Genomic DNA, 20,311 nt, shown 5'->3' with positions numbered 1-20,311 from the left:
GCTCTTGGCGCTATTATCCGGTTAAGCTGCAATTTTGAATGTGGCATTTTGTTATGACTTTTAATAGACGTGACAAGCACAGTATATGATGTTGTTGTAGCCACATTTTCAAGTGAAGTTGGCGATCCTCGTCAAGCTCCTGTAGGTTAGCAAGCTCGTTCCGGTCCAAAGGACCAATCGCCACGGGAACAGGGTGGCCATTGGTTATTTAAAGGCGCCAATAACTCGCCTTGTCATATCGAGCATCATAGGCACTCAGTATTTGTGAAAGAGCCGCTGTCGTCCGGCCTCTCATTGAGACTCTCCGCTCAATACCGCTGAGTGTCCGCGACTGCGATTGTAGCTACGCCATATGAAACATTCCACTATTCGGAACAGCATACGTGAACGAGTAAAATCGTTTGAAATCTCTCTATTGAGAATTGTATATTTCTTTATTGAACGTGAATTTTTGAAATGTAAAAACGCAAATGTTTAAATCGATCATTATTTATAACAAATTCAATATTGCAATGGATATATAAATGGTGTAACATCCATTAAATTCAAGATGAAATTCCATTCGATACGAAAGCGCTCTCGATCACGTATGCGGCAATTCGGCCCCAGTGCAAATCTGTTTTTTTTTTTTGTCATGAGGTGGTAAAGTCATTTGCCAATCCGTCAAAACAATACGAGGGAGAAAGTGTACAAGATTGTAAAATATATAAATAAAATTTGCAAACCATATGTGTGCATAGAAGTCAAATAAAATTTATTAAAGGCGCTATTACACGGCATGTAAATGCCATTTTTTGTACTCACATGTAATTGAAAAGGTTTGTCAAAATTGTCAATTTATATGCGATTCATCATTTTTTCTATCATACCTGTGTGTTATTTTCGTATGACATAACCTAAAAATGTGAGCCAAAAGCCGAAATAGAGCACGCTCTAATCGAAAAAATTTACATATGCTATTTTCAAAAGTGATTTTCATATGTTAGTTTCGTTTGTATTACACGACATGTACAACTCAACATGTGCTAAATTTGACATGTCATGCCGTGTAATAGAGCCTTAAGATTTGTGTAGGCAATTGGTTTTAATTCTATTTTCCCATTCACAATAGAGGTTTACTGCGAGTGTCCGCATTTATTTGTGAAAAATACATCATGGCAATCCTGGCAACAGATGTTCCATAGATAAATCATATAAAGATAAATAATTTGAACTTCGCGCAGACTAGTTGGTGGCGCTTGTGAATATAGATAAATGAGAATTGTCTAAGGACATTGCGCAAGCAGAATTCTGCTCTCAATGTCATGCATTTTGCGTTATATGCAATTTCTAAATATCCATTGTATTATACGACATGTACAACTCAACATGTGCTAAATTTGACATGTCATGCCGTGTAATAGAGCCTTAAGATTTGTGTAGGCAATTGGTTTTAATTCTATTTTCCCATTCACAATAGAGGTTTACTGCGAGTGTCCGCATTTATTTGTGAAAAATACATCATGGCAATCCTGGCAACAGATGTTCCATAGATAAATCATATAAAGATAAATAATTTGAACTTCGCGCAGACTAGTTGGTGGCGCTTGTGAATATAGATAAATGAGAATTGTCTAAGGACATTGCGCAAGCAGAATTCTGCTCTCAATGTCATGCATTTTGCGTTATATGCAATTTCTAAATATCCATTGTATTATACGACATGTACAACTCAACATGTGCTAAATTTGACATGTCATGCCGTGTAATAGAGCCTTAAGATTTGTGTAGGCAATTGGTTTTAATTCTATTTTCCCATTCACAATAGAGGTTTACTGCGAGTGTCCGCATTTATTTGTGAAAAATACATCATGGCAATCCTGGCAACAGATGTTCCATAGATAAATCATATAAAGATAAATAATTTGAACTTCGCGCAGACTAGTTGGTGGCGCTTGTGAATATAGATAAATGAGAATTGTCTAAGGACATTGCGCAAGCAGAATTCTGCTCTCAATGTCATGCATTTTGCGTTATATGCAATTTCTAAATATCCATTGTTTCCTTTCCCGTGAAGGAAACTAGGGCGTAATGCACGTATTTGGAGTTTCGGCAGTCATATGGGTCGATTATGGATAGCAACCCAATTTCAGTAGGGTGGTCAACGGCCAAATTTGTTACAGAAATTTTAATTTTTGTATTGAATTACTTTTTTCGAATTTCTTAGTAGCTGATCTTTAAAAATACTATTATTGAATGAAATTGACCAAATTTTCAAACTTGCGGGCTGTGGACGCTCCCGGTAGCTCGCACACAGATCGGATCTCGATGTCCCAGCCTGTGTGGTGCTCACAGCTATCCGGTGCCATAAGACCATTTTGTAAAAATTTCGACTTTCGACTACGCCATCGCCAACCGGCAGGATTCACTGAATAAGGTTAAGCCAAGCGATCAGCCGATATACTTTTTTTTTAATATTTGGCAGTACTTGGCACTGAGGATGTCAACTTGTTCTCTTTTTACATTCATTCTTTGTTTACGTTTTCTCCTATATGATGACATTTTCAATCGTCAGATTTGACATCCTTAATGATGTTTATGGGGCCTATCCACTTTGTGTTTTGCATGTGACCTAACCTTCTATTAGTGAATCCTGGCCAACCGGAATAAGGGGGATTAGTTTTCACCTTTCCTTTTGAACAAATTTTGTAGTTTATAAACTCTTCTTATTTTTATTCATATTGTATTAATAATGATTTTCTCTTCTGTTTTAGGCCTTGAAACAAGATTTGGCCCAATCTCGGGATGATACAAAAGAGACCCCGAACGATAAGATTCATCGTGAAAATGTACGCCAAGGACGCGACAAATACAAGACATTACGTGAAATCCGTAAAGGCAATACAAAACGTCGCGTTGATCAATTCGAGAATATGTAAATTATACTATTACGCTCCCCCAAACACCACCACACACTTGTTTTTCTTTTTCGTTCAACTTTTTTTTTGTTATTTTCAAAAAAAATACATATAACAATCCAAAACAAAACAACAACCAACAACTACAATTTCCAAGCTTGTTTTTCGGGGTATATCAAAAAAAAATATATATTTTAAAATTTTCTATAAGATCTTAGGAAAACCCAATTATTGCCGCCTACTAAAGAAATCAAAATCAAAAAAAAAACAAGCCATCAAACAAACAAGAAAAGAAAACCCAACATTACCCAACAAACACTACCATGTTTTATTATTATATATATTATTATTATTTCTTTAGATAATAATTAATTCCTCTTTATAAAATTTAATTTTTTGCTGCGTTGATCATACATGCATATGTATATGTGAATACGAATTCTAATCTTATTCATAAATTGTAGAATTTGAATAACAACAAAAAATACAACAAAATTACATTTAAACGAAAATCAACAATAACAAAATCAACCAATCAACCATCAACCAATCAATCAAAACAAGATCCATTCATTTAATGTAACAAAACGAAAAGCGAGTAATAAAAACTTAAACAACAAACAAACAAACAAACACACACACACACAATTTAGTAATGAAAAACTTAAAAAATATATATACATAAATTATATTTAAAGAAAAAGTATGTCTTCAAAAGTAAAAGGAAAAATTAAAGAAAAATGTCGCAAACAACACTAAACGCTTATAAAAAGAAAGAGAAAGAAAATATTGAACATATTTTTTTTGTTTTTTTTTTAAAGTAAAATATTAATTTTTGTTTGTTTTGCATTTCCATTTGTTTTTTAAGTTTTTTTATATATGTGTAGTATATAAAAACCTAAAAAAGCAAAACAAAACTTTATTACAATTCATTTTAAAGAGAAAAAAATATTAAAGTTTTTTAAACAATAAAATATTTTTTTTCATCATTATTTCATTTGGGATATAAGAAATGAAGGTTTGTTTTGTTTGAGTAAAGCATAAGAGGAGTCTTTCCATAATTAGAATGTAGACTTATAGGCTAATTGTTGCACTTAGGTAAGTATTCATTTTAAGTCAGCTTAAAGGCACATGATTAAGAGATTGCGCCTTCGAAACTAAGGTCTCGATTATGGATGGCAACTCAACTATGGTTGCGTTGCCAGTAGATAAAATCATAAAATAACAAATAAAAAGGCGTTAAGTTCGGCCGGGTCGAATTTTGGATACGTAAAACTCCTTTCGTCAAAATCCGGTGAAAATGCATATCTTATGCCCCATAGCAGCTATATCGAAATATATTCCGATTTTGACCAAATACTAACAAGTACAAGTCATTCTTCAATTGTGTATAACAAAATATTGGTCTTTTTAGCAGCTATATCTAAAAATAAACCAATCTGAACCATATATGACACGGGTATCGAAAAGCCTTACATAAGTCACTGTCCCAAATTTCGACGAAATCGGACAATAAATGCCCCTTTTATGGCCTCAAAACCTAAAATCGAGAAATCAGTCTATATGGCAGCTATATCCAAAACTAAACCGATCTAAGCCAAATTAAAGAAGAATGTCGAAGGGCTTAACTTAACTCACTGTCTCAAATTTCGGAGACATCGAACAATAAATGCTCCTTTTATGGGCCCAAAACCTTAAATCGAGAGATCGGTCTAAATGGCAGCTATATGCAAATCTTGATCGATCTAGGCCAAATTGAAGAATAATGTCAAAGGGCCTAACACAACTCACTGTCCCAAATTTCGGTGACATCGGACAATAATTTCGCCCTTTATGAACCCAAAACCTTAAATCGAGATATCGGTCTAAATGGCAGCTATATACAAATCTGGACCGATCTAGGCCAAATTGAAGAAGAATGTCTAAGGGCCTAACTTAACTAACTGTCCCAAATTTGGGAGACATCAGGCAATAAATGCACCTTTTATGACCCCCAAAATATTAAACCGAGAGATCGGTCTATATGGCAGCTATATCCAAAACTGAACCAATCTGAGCCACATTGAAGAAAAATGTCGAAGGGCCTAACTTAACACACTGTCTCAAATTTCGACGACATCCAACAATAAATGCGCCTTTTATGGCCCCAAAACCTTAAATCGAGAGGTCTAAATGGCAGCTATATCCAAAAGTGGACCGATCTGAGCCAAATTGAAGAAGAATGTCGAAGGGCCTAACACAACTTACTGTCCCAAATTTCGGAGACATCGAACAATTAATGCGCCTTTTATGGGGCCAAAGCGATAAATCAAAGGATCGGTCTATATGGCAGCTATATCCAAATCTGGACCGATCTGAGCCAAAATGAAGAAGAATGTCGAAGGGCCTAACTTAACTCTCTGTCTCAAATTTCAGCAAAATCGTATAATATATGTGGCGTTTATGGGCCCAAAACTATAAATCAAAGGATCGGTCTATATGGCAGCTATATCCAAATCTGGTCCGATCTGAGCCAAATTGAAGTAGGATATCGAAGGGCCTAACATAACTCTCTGTCCCAAATTTCAGCAAAATCGGATAATAAATGTGGCTTTTGTGGGCCTAAGATCCTAAATCGGCGGATCGGTCTATATGGGGGCTATATCAAGATATAGTCCGATATAGCCCATCTTTGAACTTAACCTGCTTATGGAAAAAAAGAATCTGTGCAAAGTTTCACGTCAATATCACTATTTTTAAAGACTGTAGCGTGATTTCAACAGACAGACGGACAGACCTACGGTAGCCATGTCCGTAGCCATCGTCTTAGATGATCAAGAATATAAATATTTGATAGGGTCGGAAATGGATATTTCCATGTGTTGCAAACGGAATGACAAAATTAATATCAGCCCAATTCTGAAAACTCCCTGGTAGTTTATTCCCCTCCGTTCCGAGTCCGATACTTAAAGGAGGTCCCTTATCTTTGAGCTCACTCAATGATGTGCAAGAAGTCTTCTGCCTGTTCCTTAATGGAATGTTAGTGGGCAATTTTTCAAAAATACTTGGCGCAACATTTGGCAGCATTTACTCCACAGGAGTAGGAATAAATTCATAAGTCGCTTTTCAGCAGCACTATGTCCAGGAGCCGTTCCAAACACCAAGAAAAGTGGCCGCCGCCCTGAAATGTCGATTAGATCTTCAAGTTCTAGCTTCATAAAAGGAGGATTTTAGATAAAGCGGCGTATCATGCAGACCACCACAGCATTTATGACGACGAAGGAGGGGAAAACCTCTATACTACACACTAAAGTATTCTGCCCAAGAACGATCCGGTAGATTCAGCCACCTTAACTCCTTTTGGCAAGAGAAAACGCCAACATGCAGAATGTGTGCCCGACTCCCGGTACGGGATAGCTGTGAGCACCATACAGGCCGGAACATTGAGTTCCGATTTGTGTAGTGTTCATTGCTCTCTCGAGAAGCTTAGCTGTGAGCTACCGGGTGCGTCCACAAGTTGCGGATATGCTCCATACGGATTAGCTGCAACGGCATTAGCGGACAATCATTAGTATCGAGCGGTGAGTCTCAGTGAGAGGTCCGCCGGCACCGGCTGTTACACAAATTCTAAGTGCCTATTATGCTCGTTATGACAAGGCGAGTATATGGCGCCTTTAAATAACAAATGACCAACCTGTTCCCGTGGCGATCGGTCCTTTGGACCGGAAGGAGCTTGCTCAGCTACAGGAGCTTGACGTGAATCGCCACATCCACATAAAAATGTGGCTTCAACAACACAATATAATTAATCTATTTATCTGTCCACCAGACCACTCTGGAAGCATATAATTGTTGGATGAAGACGGAAAGTTGTTATCATAACAAAAAATGTGGTGACAAGCTGTAAGCCATAATCGTGTACTATTAAGAACAAAAATTAAAGTATTATAGTTGAGAACCATAACACACACAAACATCGAAAAATGGCGCGAACTTGTTACGTATACAAAATCAGAATTGATTGACTGATTTTGACAGATAGTGCACTCAATATTTTGTTGTTGGGCAACTGCCACTACCTGTAAATGAATATATCTTGAGTGAGACCACCTTTTAAATCCCTCTTGGTGTAGCTCGTAGGTATACCTTACCGGGTGATGATTTAAACGGTTGTACTTGCTGCTGTTTTAAGCAGGGTACTCTGTTTTAGTTTGAAAAACTTCAACAAAATATCTTCATTTACTTAAACACATTCACGGCAAACTTTCTGCACAAACACAATCCTGTCTTGATATTACACTAGGAATGAATGTGTCTAATTGCTACTTTTTTAAGGCATTAGCCTAAAACAGCATTTTAATTTTTCACAGTTTTCTCCTACAATTTTTTTTTATATGGTGTTTAACAGTTGTTCACGTGCAAAACCGAATAGCCCCTAGCCTTCTGCAAATCTATGAGTGTGAACGATCTATAAGCATTATTGACTACGATGTTTTTGCAACGCAGCATTCACAATAAACAACAGTGCCAGTAATGTCAACCCAGCAATGGTAGAGAATATTTTAAGCAAAGTGGTATGTTTTGATATTTGTTAAATATTTTAAAAATAACAATTTTTAATTAATTTCATGTGCTAAATATTTATATTTTAATTTTCTATAAAATGCCATAATCTTTTGAACAAATTTGAAGGTATGAATGTTTGATTTTACTAACAATTTTGATATTGCTATCTATATTGTCCCTCTTGGCGGTTTTAACGCCAACTAAAACCAAGCCCCCACAACCCTAATCATTGGTTTTCTTGGAATCATTATATGGTAACGTGGGAAAAAATTAAACTTTTTCGTGATTTTGTTCTTTTTGACCATAACGTGTGAAGTGAGACAAGCTATGCACGTATATCTACTACCGATAACTCTGTATCTTTCCCGCTGCATTAGCAATACTGATGCAATGCATAAATGCTACCAAAAATAAACATTGCAAACAAATGCGACAGACCCGAGGAAATAAATAGATTAACCACACGGTCAAAGCCATACAAACCACTAGCAACTACCGTTTACAACGACAAGGGAAACGAATCGGAAAACATCTGTTTGCATTTCTCTAGAGTGGCAATGGCCAGCTAAGTAATATAGAAGATCACCCACCTAACTAACTAAACTATAAGTATGTGCTAATTTGATGATCGATCGCCGACCCACAAAGTGCAAGAGAGAAGAGAGTTCCGTCGACGTCAATCATCCCACCACAACAAACTGTAAGTAATATAAACGTTGGATTGCTTGACTAGTTTCTTCTGTTGTGTTGTGTAGTAAGTATTATCATAGAATGAATCGCCAACGTACTGTCATTATTTTCAAATCAGAATCGGAAAGTACCGATGTCTACGCTGCGGAACTAAAGCATCACTTCTTTCATCCGATATTCGTGCCTACGTTAAGTTTTGGCTTTAAGAACCTTGAGAAATTGTGCGCCAAGCTCCAGCATCCAGATGATTATGAGGGTATCATCTTCACTAGCCCCCGCTGTGTGGAGGCCGTCTGCAAGGCCTTGGATAAACAAGAGCTGCCGGGAGGTTGGAAAATGTTGCGTAATTATGCAGTTGGTGAAGTCACGCATAACATGGTGCACGACCATTTACAACAACTATTCACGCATGGCAAACAAACGGGAAATGCTCGTGCTCTAGCCGAATTTATAATCGAGGCCTTTGAGGGGGACAAAGACAAACCTCTGCTGATACCATGCAGCAATTTAGCCCAGGATACTTTAACTGTAATGCTTAAAGAGGATGGCTTTCGCATAGACGCCTGTGAGGTATACGAAACAAAATGTAGTCCCGATTTAAGCGAAAAAATGGACGAAGCCCTTAAGGCGGAGAACATCGAATTTTTGGCTTTCTTCTCTCCCTCGGGTGTGAATTGTGCCTCTGAGTATTTCAAAGCTAAAAATATTCCCATGGACAAATACCGTTTGGTTGCCATTGGGCCAAGTACACGTCGTGCCTTAGAGAATAAAGGCCTTAAAGTTTATTGCACAGCAGAGCGTCCAACGGTGGAGCATTTGATAAAGGTTTTGATTAACCCACAAGAGAGTAGAGAAAATCTATTAAAGGAATCACAGCATTCACTGCAAGAGTGAAGCGAAAGTCTGCCAAATAACACATAGAATTTTGGTTCAATAGGATTGGACAAAAGACAAAATTTATTATAAGAATCACCCAAATTGTTGTAATTTAATTATTATTTTTTTTTAATAAATTATTTAGAAATTAAAATGAAAATATATTCCATTTTTGTTTTTAGGGAGAAAAATTTATTCTATAAGCTTTTAAATTATTATTTTACTGCAAGGCAGTTTCTAAATATCCATAACGTATCGGAAAATCATTTCGCCTGTCCTATTTTCTTGGGGATATGAAGATATAGTTAACAATCTATGTGACTTTAAAAATGTTTCCATCATCCATTGAATCCCAGGCTGTATCCCTCAGAGCGAACATAGCCAGCAGTGGGTCAAAAGCGTCGTCGTCGTCGCCTTCTGCTTCATCGTCGTCGCCTTCTGCTTTATCGTCGTCGGACCGGATTGACCCGGTGAATTCCTTCATCAGCAAGGGCTGCCGCTTCAGTGTACCACACACTGCTACTACAACAACAACACTACCGGGTGAATGTAGTCCTTGGAGAACGACCGCCACCCATTGCACCCGAAGAAATCGACCTCCCCGGCAAACCAGAGTGGTTCTGGCTCAATTACGTTCCGGCAGATGCAGCCGCCTCAATTCCCACAGAGCTAGGATTGATGCCGACGTGCAAGATGTATGTCCCGATTGTAACCAGGGACCGCACGATACACGTCACCTGTTTAACTGCCCGGCCAGACCCACTCGACTCAGACCCAGATCCCTGTGGACGCACCCCATCTTAGTCGCGAAGTTCCTGGGTCTTGACACTCAACAGAATCAAGCAGACGAAAGAGAGTACACAATAAACTGCTACAACAACAACAACAACACATGGAGTGCATGGGGATAGCAGTCAGGTCCGGTACTGCCGAGATAAAGGTATACAATGTGAACATACCGCCGGTTGGAGGCCACCGTAGCGCAGAGGTTAGCATGGGTTCGAATCCTGGCGAGACCATCAGAAAACATTTTCAGCGGTGGCTTTCCCCTTTTAATGCTGGCAACATTTGTGAGGTAATATGCCATGTATAACTTCTCTCTAAAAGGTGTCGCACTGCAGCACGCCGTTCGGACTTGGCTATAAAAAGGAGGCCCCTTATCATTGAGCTTAAACTTGTATCCTTCATTCCACCCCCTCTAGACGGCATAGAGATCGTATCATATGCGGACGATTGTACAACAATGGCATCAGGCCACCCACCCATTGTTGACATCTGCGATATGCTGAACGTCTACCTCAACAAACTTGCCTATTATTTCGTTACAAGAGATCTGAAGATATCTGCCTCCAAATCTTCAGCCTCATTGTTCACTACAAAAACGAGTGAGGTGAATACTGAGCTGATTGCGATGGTCGATAGATAAATGATTCCGACCATCAAGTGTCCCAAAATACTTGGCGCCACATTTGACAGCTCTTACACATTCTCCCACATGCCACAGCAATTTCCGATAAATTCAAAAGAAGAAACAACGTGCTCAAGTCACTTGCTGGCAGCACTTGGGGTGCAGACAAAGAAACCTTTTCGACCTCTTACAAAGCCATTGGCCGGTGTTATGTTATGCAGCGCCAGTGTGGTCTAGTCAGCTTTGTGACACCCAGTGGTATAATATTCAGATCTGTCAGAATGCCGCCTTCGGAACTGCGACGGGGTGTCTTCTCAGTTTTCACGTGCACCACCTCCATCAGGAGACAAAGATTCTACCCAAAAAGTATTGCCTACATGCTATCTAGGCAATATCTTTTGGGCACAGAGACCATCCAAATCATCATCTTGTGGATAGATATCCACCGCTCAGAAGCCTTAAGTTAGATCTACGTGTTCTAGAGTGTGAAGTTCAGCGCTACAAAAGAGAAGCTCTAGATCAATCGGATGAGTATGCGGTCTTTCGGGCAATGGTCTATGCCATAACAAAAGCCGCAAAAGAAAATCGGGGTAGGGATTTACCATCCTCAAAATCAGGATTCATGTGGACAGTGAGGGGGTCCTCAAGGCCTTGGATTCGAGGACAGTGAACTCGAATCCCAGAATAGACTCATGACAATAGCTCTCAGATGAGCCCAGTAGCTCTCAGTTGAGCTTCTCGTAGTGGTGATGAACTTCACACAAGTCATAACTGAGCGTTCCAACCCGTTTGGTTGATGTGATGTGAAACCTTTGCACTTGTACGTGGAGTGTGCGGCGTTGAAGAATGTATTCAGACTGAGGGAGTTGGGGATAAGGCGCTCGGGCATTCGTCTGTTCTGCAGAAGGCTGCTGGCGTGGGACGGACTTCCTAGACGGAGCTTTGATCTGGGGGCGTCCCAACTTTCTTGGGTCCCTCTTTCTACAAGGAGGGGGGGGCATCGGGCGGGGGTTGTTTTGAATTCCTAGGAATTAGGGAGTCAAAGACTTCTGGATAGGTGCAGGGTTTTTCAGACAGAGGTTTTCGCGATTCTCAGGGCCTTGGATGTGATCCTGAACCAGCAGCGGTGGCCCTCTCAGACTGTCATGGTTTATGTGTATACTCAGGCGGTGTTGAAGGCCTGGCAGTGGGTTGGGTGAGTTCGAGGCTTGTCGGAGATGCAGGGAGCATCTCGGACGTTTGGGGGCTGCTGTCTGTTCTGCAGAAGGCTGCTGGCGTGTGCCGGACGGATCTTTCTTCTGATCTTTTTCTGTGGTGACGGGGAGAAGGCGTAGAATTATAGGTAAATACGTCTTTTCTCCACTGTACTCCCTGCTTTCTCTTGACCACCGAGTCATTCTGGGATTCTGCAAGGGTCTGAGATGGCATATCAATCCCATGGCAGCCGGTTCAATCCCATGGCAGCCGGTTACAATCCCATGGCAGCCGGTTGTACGTACCGGATTGACCCGATGGACTTCTTCATCGGCAAGGGCTGCCGCCTCAGTGTATAACTCACTGCTACAACAACAACAACATGGCATATCAAGCAGGTCTAGACAACATTCATGCAGACACGGTAAATGGCTACCGGGTGAATGTAGTTCTTGGAGAATGACCGCCTCCCATTGCAACTGAAGAAATTGACCTTCCCCGGCAAACCAGAGTAGTTCTGGCTCAATTACGTTCCGACAGATGCAGCCGCCTCAACTCCTACAGAGCAAGGATTGATGCCGACGTGCAAGATGTATGTCCCGATTGTAACCAGGGACCGTACGACACACGCCACCTGTTTAACTGCCCAGCCAGACCTCGACTCGACTCAGACCCAGATCCCTGTGCCCGCACCCCATCTTAGTGACAGAGTTCCTGGGTCTTGACACTCAACAGAATCAAGCAGACGAAAGATAGAACACAACAAACTGCTACAACAACAAAAACATCGCCAGCACCTTCCCAATTTTCTCCTCAAGACCTGAGAATCTCATCCATATGAAAGACCCGCAAAAGAGGGTAATTGTTATCATATAACCCATATTGCCCTAATAAAAAATAAGCAGGTTTTTTTTAATTTTATATTATTTGCTAAAATATTTTATTAAAGAAAAAATATAACTAATTTAAAAAATATAATTAAAATACTTTTACTTTTTGTGAGAAAATATTTTGTTTATTTTTTTTTCCTTTGCTTTTTTACAACAAATATAAGTCTTTTTGAACTAGGGCAGTGTACTGTTGCATGTATTCTTTATTTGTTCCTATTGTAAGGGTCTAGATTGTTATGGGTTACAATTTACTTAAATTTGTATGTTTTATATCCGGCTTCTTTTTTTTTTTAACTTTAACAAAGAAAATATTCAACTAAAAAAATTAATTCAGTATAGGTAAAAAAATAAAAAAAATTATAACTTAAGGCAATACGTTCATAAATTAATGACTAAAAATAAATTTTTTTTGTTATAATTACTAAACGTCCAAAAATATTTTTTTAAAACGTCTCTGCTGTACAAAACTCAACAAGCAATTTTTTTGTTTAAAACCTAAAAAAGAATTATAGCTAAAAAAAAGCGTACAACTAACTTGCACTCTACTGAACGCGATAGCTGCTGAGAATATTAGGATGAGAGCAATTGTCTATTCAGCATTCGCTGGCTGGGTATCAAGATATGGTTTGCCCTTGTTTCCATTGCTGAAATAAGTCGCCACGCTTAAGTGTGGGCAACTCCTCATTAATTTTACCCAGATTGAAGGAATCAACTGTGTTGCGTGATGAAAACACTGAGCTTGTGCTGTTAATAGGTCTGCGGGAGAATGCGGATTGTTGCCATAAGCAGCCACCATTCATTTGGCTGCTTGTTGTGTGCAGGGAGGGATTTGACAAAACAGAAGGGCGGGGTGAAAAACCACCCAGACTGGGAGAATCTATGGGCTGAAAGCTGAGTATGTTAGCCATAGTTGTAGTGCGTTGACTGCCATAATCATTTGGGGTGTCTGGACATAAAGAGTTCTCGCGCGACAATGGGCGACCACCTCCATTTTGTGATTCAAACCCCGACGAGTGCGAAGAGGCTCGGGAAAGACCCTCATCCATTGGTGTCAAGGGGTCTGCAGCCGTTTGCAAAAGCAGCCCAGTGGTTCTGGGAATTTCGGCCATAGACTGCCTTTGATTAAAATAGCCTCCAGAAAGCCATGATGCCTGGGAGGAGTTATTGTTCGTACTAAACCTAGTTGGCGAGAGTAAGCGGGCAGGTCTGGGAGTTGCATGTGCACTATTTTGTTGATAAACCGCACTTGTGGAGGCAGAAAAAGGCGAGAAAATTCCCGAAGTGATATGCGTTGCAGGTTGAACGAAGGTCTGATCTGTGGCAAATGTCGAGGAATTATTTGCGGCAGTGAAGAATGATGCCTCACGCTCTTGGGTTTGATTAGCAAATCTGGATTGCTCTCTTGGTTCCACAAATGAGTTATTAAAGACATTTCCATTATGCATGGATGTATTCGAACCAAAAACTGAAGCAGTACGATGCGGTCTGCTGTTCAGCTGCAAGTCGGAGGCAAATAAACCTTGGCGGGATTGGGGCATTGGCATGGGTGTGGCGAAAACCGGGCGTAATGTTTGGTTATCTTCCCCGGCATAACTGCGAAAACTGGTATTGGGTGAGATTTGTTTTCTGGGCATTTGATTGAGCGAAAACGTCGATGATGTCAAAGGTGATTTTGTTAAACGTGGTGAGGTGTTTATGCCAAACTGTTGTTGTTTCAGGGGCGGTGGTGATGGCACACGGAATGATTTGTTTGATTTTACACTACGCATAGAGACACAGCTTCCATTGAGCTGTTGGCTTAGCAAGCTCATGGTTTCATCATCACTTAGATAATCTTCGGAATAAATTTTGTGAAAACTATTGGCAGTGTTGTCATGTAGTTTGGGCGAGGGATCCGGTCTGGCAGTAAACGTCATCGTAAAGGTGACCAAAGAGGCAAGCAACTGCAAAAACACACAAAGTTTAGCAATTAAAAGCTTTTGCAACATGCAACATACTTACCATCAACACTTCCGGCTGCACCATAAAAAACTTTGCATCAATAAAACCACCAGCAAATAAGCTCCAAATCACCACTAGACTTGTGTGCCTGCTCAAATGGAAGCCATCCACCACATTGTGCAGAAATGCCAGGGCCAAAAGGACAAAGGGATATGCACTCACAAATAATGAAGTAAAACTAAGATGATGCACTTTTAGGCCCAACGAATACATCAACATCATGAAAATTGTTCTGGAAAACAATGTCATCTTCATGACAAACTCATGTTGCCTTATCACCTCGAAATAGGAACCGAATACTTTGAACAATGCAATAATGTGTGAGGCCAATAGAAATATGGGTTCGCCCATTCTATCGCCCAGTAGGTTTGTTAAATGTTCTCTCTTTAATGTGCCGGGCAATGAACTAAAAAGACAACAAATATTTACAGCAGTCAATAGGGTAATGCAAGTGCGTATTCTTTGTTTCCTGGTCTGTTGTATGGCATGTTCGATCTGATTGAGATGGGGTTGTTTAAGTGTTTCCGCTCCTTTGATAATGAAATCCAAAAATTTCGAACCCAATACCATTTTCTTTTTCTCACGCAATACCCTGTTCAAATGACGATCACATGTGGAACACAGGCGATATTGTTCCTCCAGTTGGGCCCTAGAAGAAAGAAAAAAATATGGAAATTGTAAAAAAATGACATTAAAACACCATAAAGACATTAATGACACCATAGAGACATTAATGACACCATAAAGACATTAATGACACCATAAAGACATTAATGACAATTGCAGCTACTTCGTATACAAAGCATCCCACGCTCCTCGGCGCTCCCAGCTAAACTTTTGGTTATGACGATGAACACAATCCAAATCGGAGCTGTTCTAACACTTGTGTTGCTCGTAGCCATCCCGTGCCGGGGTGCTCATAGTTATCCTGTGCCGGGGTATCATTCGTTTCGTCAACGGCGTACCGCCTCTTTAGACCAGTTACTGCAACACTGTCCTCAAACTCAGACATGGCTTGAAATACTTTTAAATGATGGATTTAGCAGGTCTAAAGAAGAGAAGTTTTTACATGGCATAGTACCTCTCAAATGTCGCCAGCATTAGAATAGGATAACCATCGCTCAACATTTTTTCTGATTCGAACCCAGGGGTTCAGCGTCATTGGTGGACATGCTAACCGCCGCGCTACGGTGGCCTCCTTGAACTATTTAGTATGCCTTGAAAAGGTTAGCGGAGCATACCGTCTTGTCTCGTAACTTGTGTTCAGGACATAGAACGTGGGTTGCTATATCCCTGGTAGATTGGAACTACGATATCCCTGGTAAAAGAAGTTACCAGGGATATCGTATATCGGATGGTTCCAAACTAAACGACCAGATGGTCTTTGGGGTGTACTCTAAAGATCTGGAACTGGTCATATCGGAGAGGTTACCCGACCACTGCAGTGTGTATCAAGCAGAGATTCTTGCAATTAAGGAAGTGGAGGAATGGCTAGGATATAATGTCATTACGACGATTGGCATAAATATCTTTTCAGACAGCCAGTTAGCCATTAAATCCCTGTAGAACGTATTTCTGAACACAAAATTCGCCCTCGACTGTCGCAGATCTCGCAACGAGATGGCTGAACAGTTCAAAATTTACCTGTGCTGGATGCAAAGCTAGAGATATCCCAGGGAATTCTATAGCAGAAGAGCTTGCGAGACTAGGGACTACCTTACACAGGGACACTGTAATCTGTGGGTATGCCTCTAGCGACATGTAAACCGAGTTTTCAGGACCAGGCCTGAAGAACAACGAATGATAGATGGTCACAAAGAGGGGCTATGAGCATTCCAAAACAATGTGGCCTAATCTTGACTTGAAGAGGTCTACTGCTTTGCTGTCATTGGCTAGAACAGACGTTCCAGTCATTGTGTCCGTCATGACAGGTCACTGTCTAATCAGAAAACAGACGGAAGGTTGCCAGAAACGACTTTTTTAGAAACTGTAGGGACATCGAGGAAGAAGAGGAACTAAAAGACATCTTCCTTCTTCTGTTCCTGTGGTATCACAATGGACGAAAACGTTTAATTGAGTCTGATGGCAGACTGCCACTTAAACCTAACACTAAGTGCTACCAGTTGGTTGCAATCTGACATTTCCATTGAAAAGTTTAATATTTTGTAGCATAATCCTACTCAGAACGTTTTGACGTACGACCATCATTTCTGTTGTTTACAGTCACTTGAAAAATTCTATTTGACAAATTTTCGTACGATCATTGTTCACAATTTTCGACGTGGATTACCACGACAAGAGAGCATTGATTAACTTTATACTTTGTATGTCGATGAAGCACTATCCTATTCAATCGTAGGCGACGCTCGCTTAAAGACAATTTCGGTAAAGGTGGTCCAACAACAGCTGTTGTACCGGAGAACAGTGATGCAATGCGTGAACTTATAGTGCATGACGTCTAGTGAAATATATGCATTTCTGGGCATTTCTCCCACCACCAAGCCCAAAACCTTAAATCGAGAGATCGTTCTAAATGGCCGCTATATGCAAATCTTGATCGATCTAGGCCAAATTGCAGAAATATGTCGAGGGACTTAACTCACTGTCCCAAATTTTGGCGACATCGGACAATTAATGCGCCTTTTATGGGGCCAAAACCTTAAATTAAAGGATCGGTCTATATGGCAGCTATATCCAAATCTGGACCTATATGGGCCAAATTGAAGAAGTAAGTCGAAGCGTCTAACACACCTCACTGTCCCAAATTTCAGCAAAATCGGATAATAAATGTGGCTTTTATGGGCCTAAGAACCTAAATTGGCGAATCGGTCTATATGGGGACTATATCAAGATATAGTCCAATATAGCCCATCATCGAACTTATCCTGCTTATGGACTAAAAAAAGAATCTGTGCAAAGTTTCAGTTCAATACCTCTATTTTTAAAGAGTGTAGCGTGATTTCAACAGACAGACAGTCGGACATGGCTAGATCGTCTTAGATTTTTACGCTGATCAAGGGTCGATTTATAGGGTCGGAAATGGATATTTCGATGTGTTGCAAAGGGAATGACAAAATGAATATACCCCCTGCCTTCGGTGGTGGGTATAAAAAGTGCTTCGACACTTGGTTTGAGCGCATGCAAAAGTGTATAATTACTGCTGGAGCATATTCTAAAATAAAATAAAAGTCATTTTTGATGATAATTATTTGCATTTTCACTATTAGGCCAGAAATATATACAGAATTCTACGCATGCCGCGGTTCTAATCATCGGTTTGGGTATATCTGTCGGATGCTGATTGTGTCAGACTTTGGATGTTATATCACTGTGGTGGTGTAGGTTTTAAAAAGTCGTTAGTCGAGGTTGAAGCGAGACTAGTTAAATAACGTTCAATGCCCTTAACGTAAAAATGCGTGTATTTTTGTTTTTATTTTCATTCAATTGGCCACATTGCGGTTCTGTTTAGGAAATGACGAATTGACTTAATATAGACATCTTAATAATAATCTCCATCAACCCATTGTTTTAAACTCGTCATCTTGTTCTAACATAAACCGCGTAATCATTCTATTATAGCCACAAAAAAAAGCAATATCAGAGAATTTGAATTTTTTTACTTTTCTTGCAGTCAGTACAAAACTTATTAACATTTGCACCCCTAAGCCATGTCATTTGTTAGGCAGGCATGGTTATCTGCAAACAAATTCTTTGCTATCATAACATTCCAAGACATTTTGCTTTTGTTATTTTTGTTTATGCGTATAGGTATAACCTTTTGTTTTCGTCTGCACACAGTAATAACAAAAGCGGCAGATGACAACATATTGCCAATATATTGCAGAGCAGGTAGATAGATCATCTACCTGGACTGAATATATCAACAGATGTTCAACATCTACAAGTACCAAATACACCAGAACTTATGGAAGGTTAATCTTTGCTTAAGATATGTCTTTTTTTGTAAACACATCTACTTACTGATAAACTTTTAATTCCTCATCAAAGTGGGATTCATTTTTCGGCTCGAATTGTGCCAATTTTTCCACTTTTAAACGTTGCGACTCATTGCACATCTCACAAAAGCCATTGGTTGAGGCCTTTGGCGGAAACATGTACGGCGGCTGGCTGATATTGAAACGTTTTTCCGATATCCCACTGCAGTCCAATTGTTCATAGATCTCCCGATTATAGTCTCCATTTTTATCAAATCCATTATATTGTTCACACGAGGGGCATACCCAGCTATTCGCCTCCAAATATGGGACCTTTGTATTGTGATTGCAAAACCAACAGTTGACAGTGATGTTAAAACGTGAACTAAAAATAGAGAGACACGAAAAAATATATAAGCAAACAGAGCGATATACAAATTGAAAATGTCAAGAATGATGTTGTTTGTCTGCAGTGAAAAAAAGGCGCGTATAGAATTGATGTCATTCCAATAAAACTTTGACCGCCACAAGAAATTCGCCAGTTTGTATGTGGTCTACTTAAAACTTACCGAATTTTTATGTAAATTTTATAAATCACTAGGAATACCACAAAACCAATGGCCAGCACTGGTAATAAGCTCATGGCCAGTGAAAGCAAAACATTGTTATACATTATAATTTTGTTGTCTCTACCAATTTAATTGTTTATATGTTTTTCACCTACACACACTTTATTTTTACAAAATTACTATTTGAAATACAACTTATCAATTTATTGAAATACAATTACTTATTGCGGCAAAAGGTAAAAATAACTAAGCAAATACCGGCAGCGCTGCTTCCTTCAAACACGAGAAGCACGCTGAATGACAATTAAGAATTGACGTTAAGCACAGCTATGTCAGGGTTTATGTAGTAGTACAAAAAATAAGCAGCGTGCAAGACAGAGTTGTGTTTATTGGTATTAGGTTAAATTCACATAAATACGAGGGCAGGTAAAACTACCAAATGCTGTGCTTTATTTAAATATTGGATATATAAGCCGTGGAGGACAAAAATAAAACACAAAAAAGTTTCCAGTGCAAGTCTGTTTGTTTACCATGAGGTGGTAACGACATTTGCCCACCTGTCAAAACAATACAAGGAAAAAAGTGCAAATATTTGCAAAATGTATAACTAAAATTTGCAACAAATAGTTGGGCACAGGATTCACTAATAGAAGGTTAGGTCACATGCAAAAACATAAAGTGGATAGGCCCCATAAACATCATTAAGGATGTCAAATCTGACGATTGAAAATGTCATCATATAGGAGAAAACGTAAACAAAGAATGAATGTAAAAAGAGAACAAGTTGACATCCTCAATGCCAAGTACTGCCAAATATTAAAAAAAAGTATATCGGCTGATCGCTTGGCTTAACCTTATTCAGTGAATCCTGAGTTGGGCAACGCATTTAAATAAAATTTATTAAGATTTGTGCACGCAATTGTATACAAAATTGGTTTTAATTTTATTCTGACATTCACAATAGAGGGTTTTCTGCATATCATGGCAATCCTGACAATGAACATCAATTGTCACATGTACAACAACATAAAAACCATATGGTGTGTGAGTACATGAGTAGAGAATATGCGCAAAATCTGACATCTTAATAACGTCAAATCTGGACATTGTAAACATATGTTCGCATGAGACAACCTGTAAATGTAATAAAAAATACAAACAAACAAGTGCAGAGAAAAAACGTCTTTTAGTATAGAAGAGTATTATGTTTTAGGAATTGTTGTGAAAAACATACAGAATAAATTAATTTTTAAAAACAAAATTATATGAAATTTTTTGTACAAACTCTATTTTACCATTATACTAC

General features: G+C 39.3%; 3 protein-coding genes across 5 annotated transcripts in view; 2 read left to right on the top strand and 1 right to left on the bottom strand.

Annotated features, from left to right (window-relative positions):
* The window catches only part of LOC106088649 (moesin/ezrin/radixin homolog 1), a 41,176-nt gene extending 37,492 nt beyond the window's left edge, over window positions 1-3,684 (top strand). For all 3 annotated transcript variants that reach the window (XM_059366182.1, XM_013254260.2, XM_013254264.2), the window contains one exon: window positions 2,754-3,684. In XM_059366182.1, coding sequence (XP_059222165.1) covers window positions 2,754-2,918 — 165 coding nt within the window. In that variant the 3' untranslated portion in view covers window positions 2,919-3,684. The remainder of the gene's footprint in view (window positions 1-2,753) is intronic.
* A 4,088-nt stretch (window positions 3,685-7,772) lies between these two features.
* Window positions 7,773-9,168, top strand: LOC106088642 (uroporphyrinogen-III synthase). Its single transcript, XM_013254254.2, has one exon. It carries the CDS (start codon window positions 8,214-8,216, stop codon window positions 9,024-9,026), a length of 813 nt encoding a protein of 270 aa, XP_013109708.1. The 5' UTR covers window positions 7,773-8,213; the 3' UTR covers window positions 9,027-9,168.
* A 3,681-nt stretch (window positions 9,169-12,849) lies between these two features.
* LOC106088646 (transmembrane protein 201 homolog) lies at window positions 12,850-19,300 on the bottom strand. Its single transcript, XM_059367883.1, has 4 exons — window positions 19,006-19,300; window positions 18,483-18,821; window positions 14,502-15,150; window positions 12,850-14,443 (listed from the first exon to the last, which is right to left on the bottom strand). Exons 1-4 carry the CDS (start codon window positions 19,107-19,109, stop codon window positions 13,115-13,117), a joined length of 2,421 nt encoding a protein of 806 aa, XP_059223866.1. The 5' UTR covers window positions 19,110-19,300; the 3' UTR covers window positions 12,850-13,114.
* Window positions 19,301-20,311: the final 1,011 nt, after the last annotated feature.

The sequence above is a fragment of the Stomoxys calcitrans genome, chromosome 4, assembly GCF_963082655.1.
Source record: "Stomoxys calcitrans chromosome 4, idStoCalc2.1, whole genome shotgun sequence".
NCBI lineage: Eukaryota > Metazoa > Arthropoda > Insecta > Diptera > Muscidae > Stomoxys > Stomoxys calcitrans.
The sequence above is the reverse complement of the archived record's forward strand: the minus strand, read 5'-3'. Positions and strand labels throughout refer to the sequence as shown.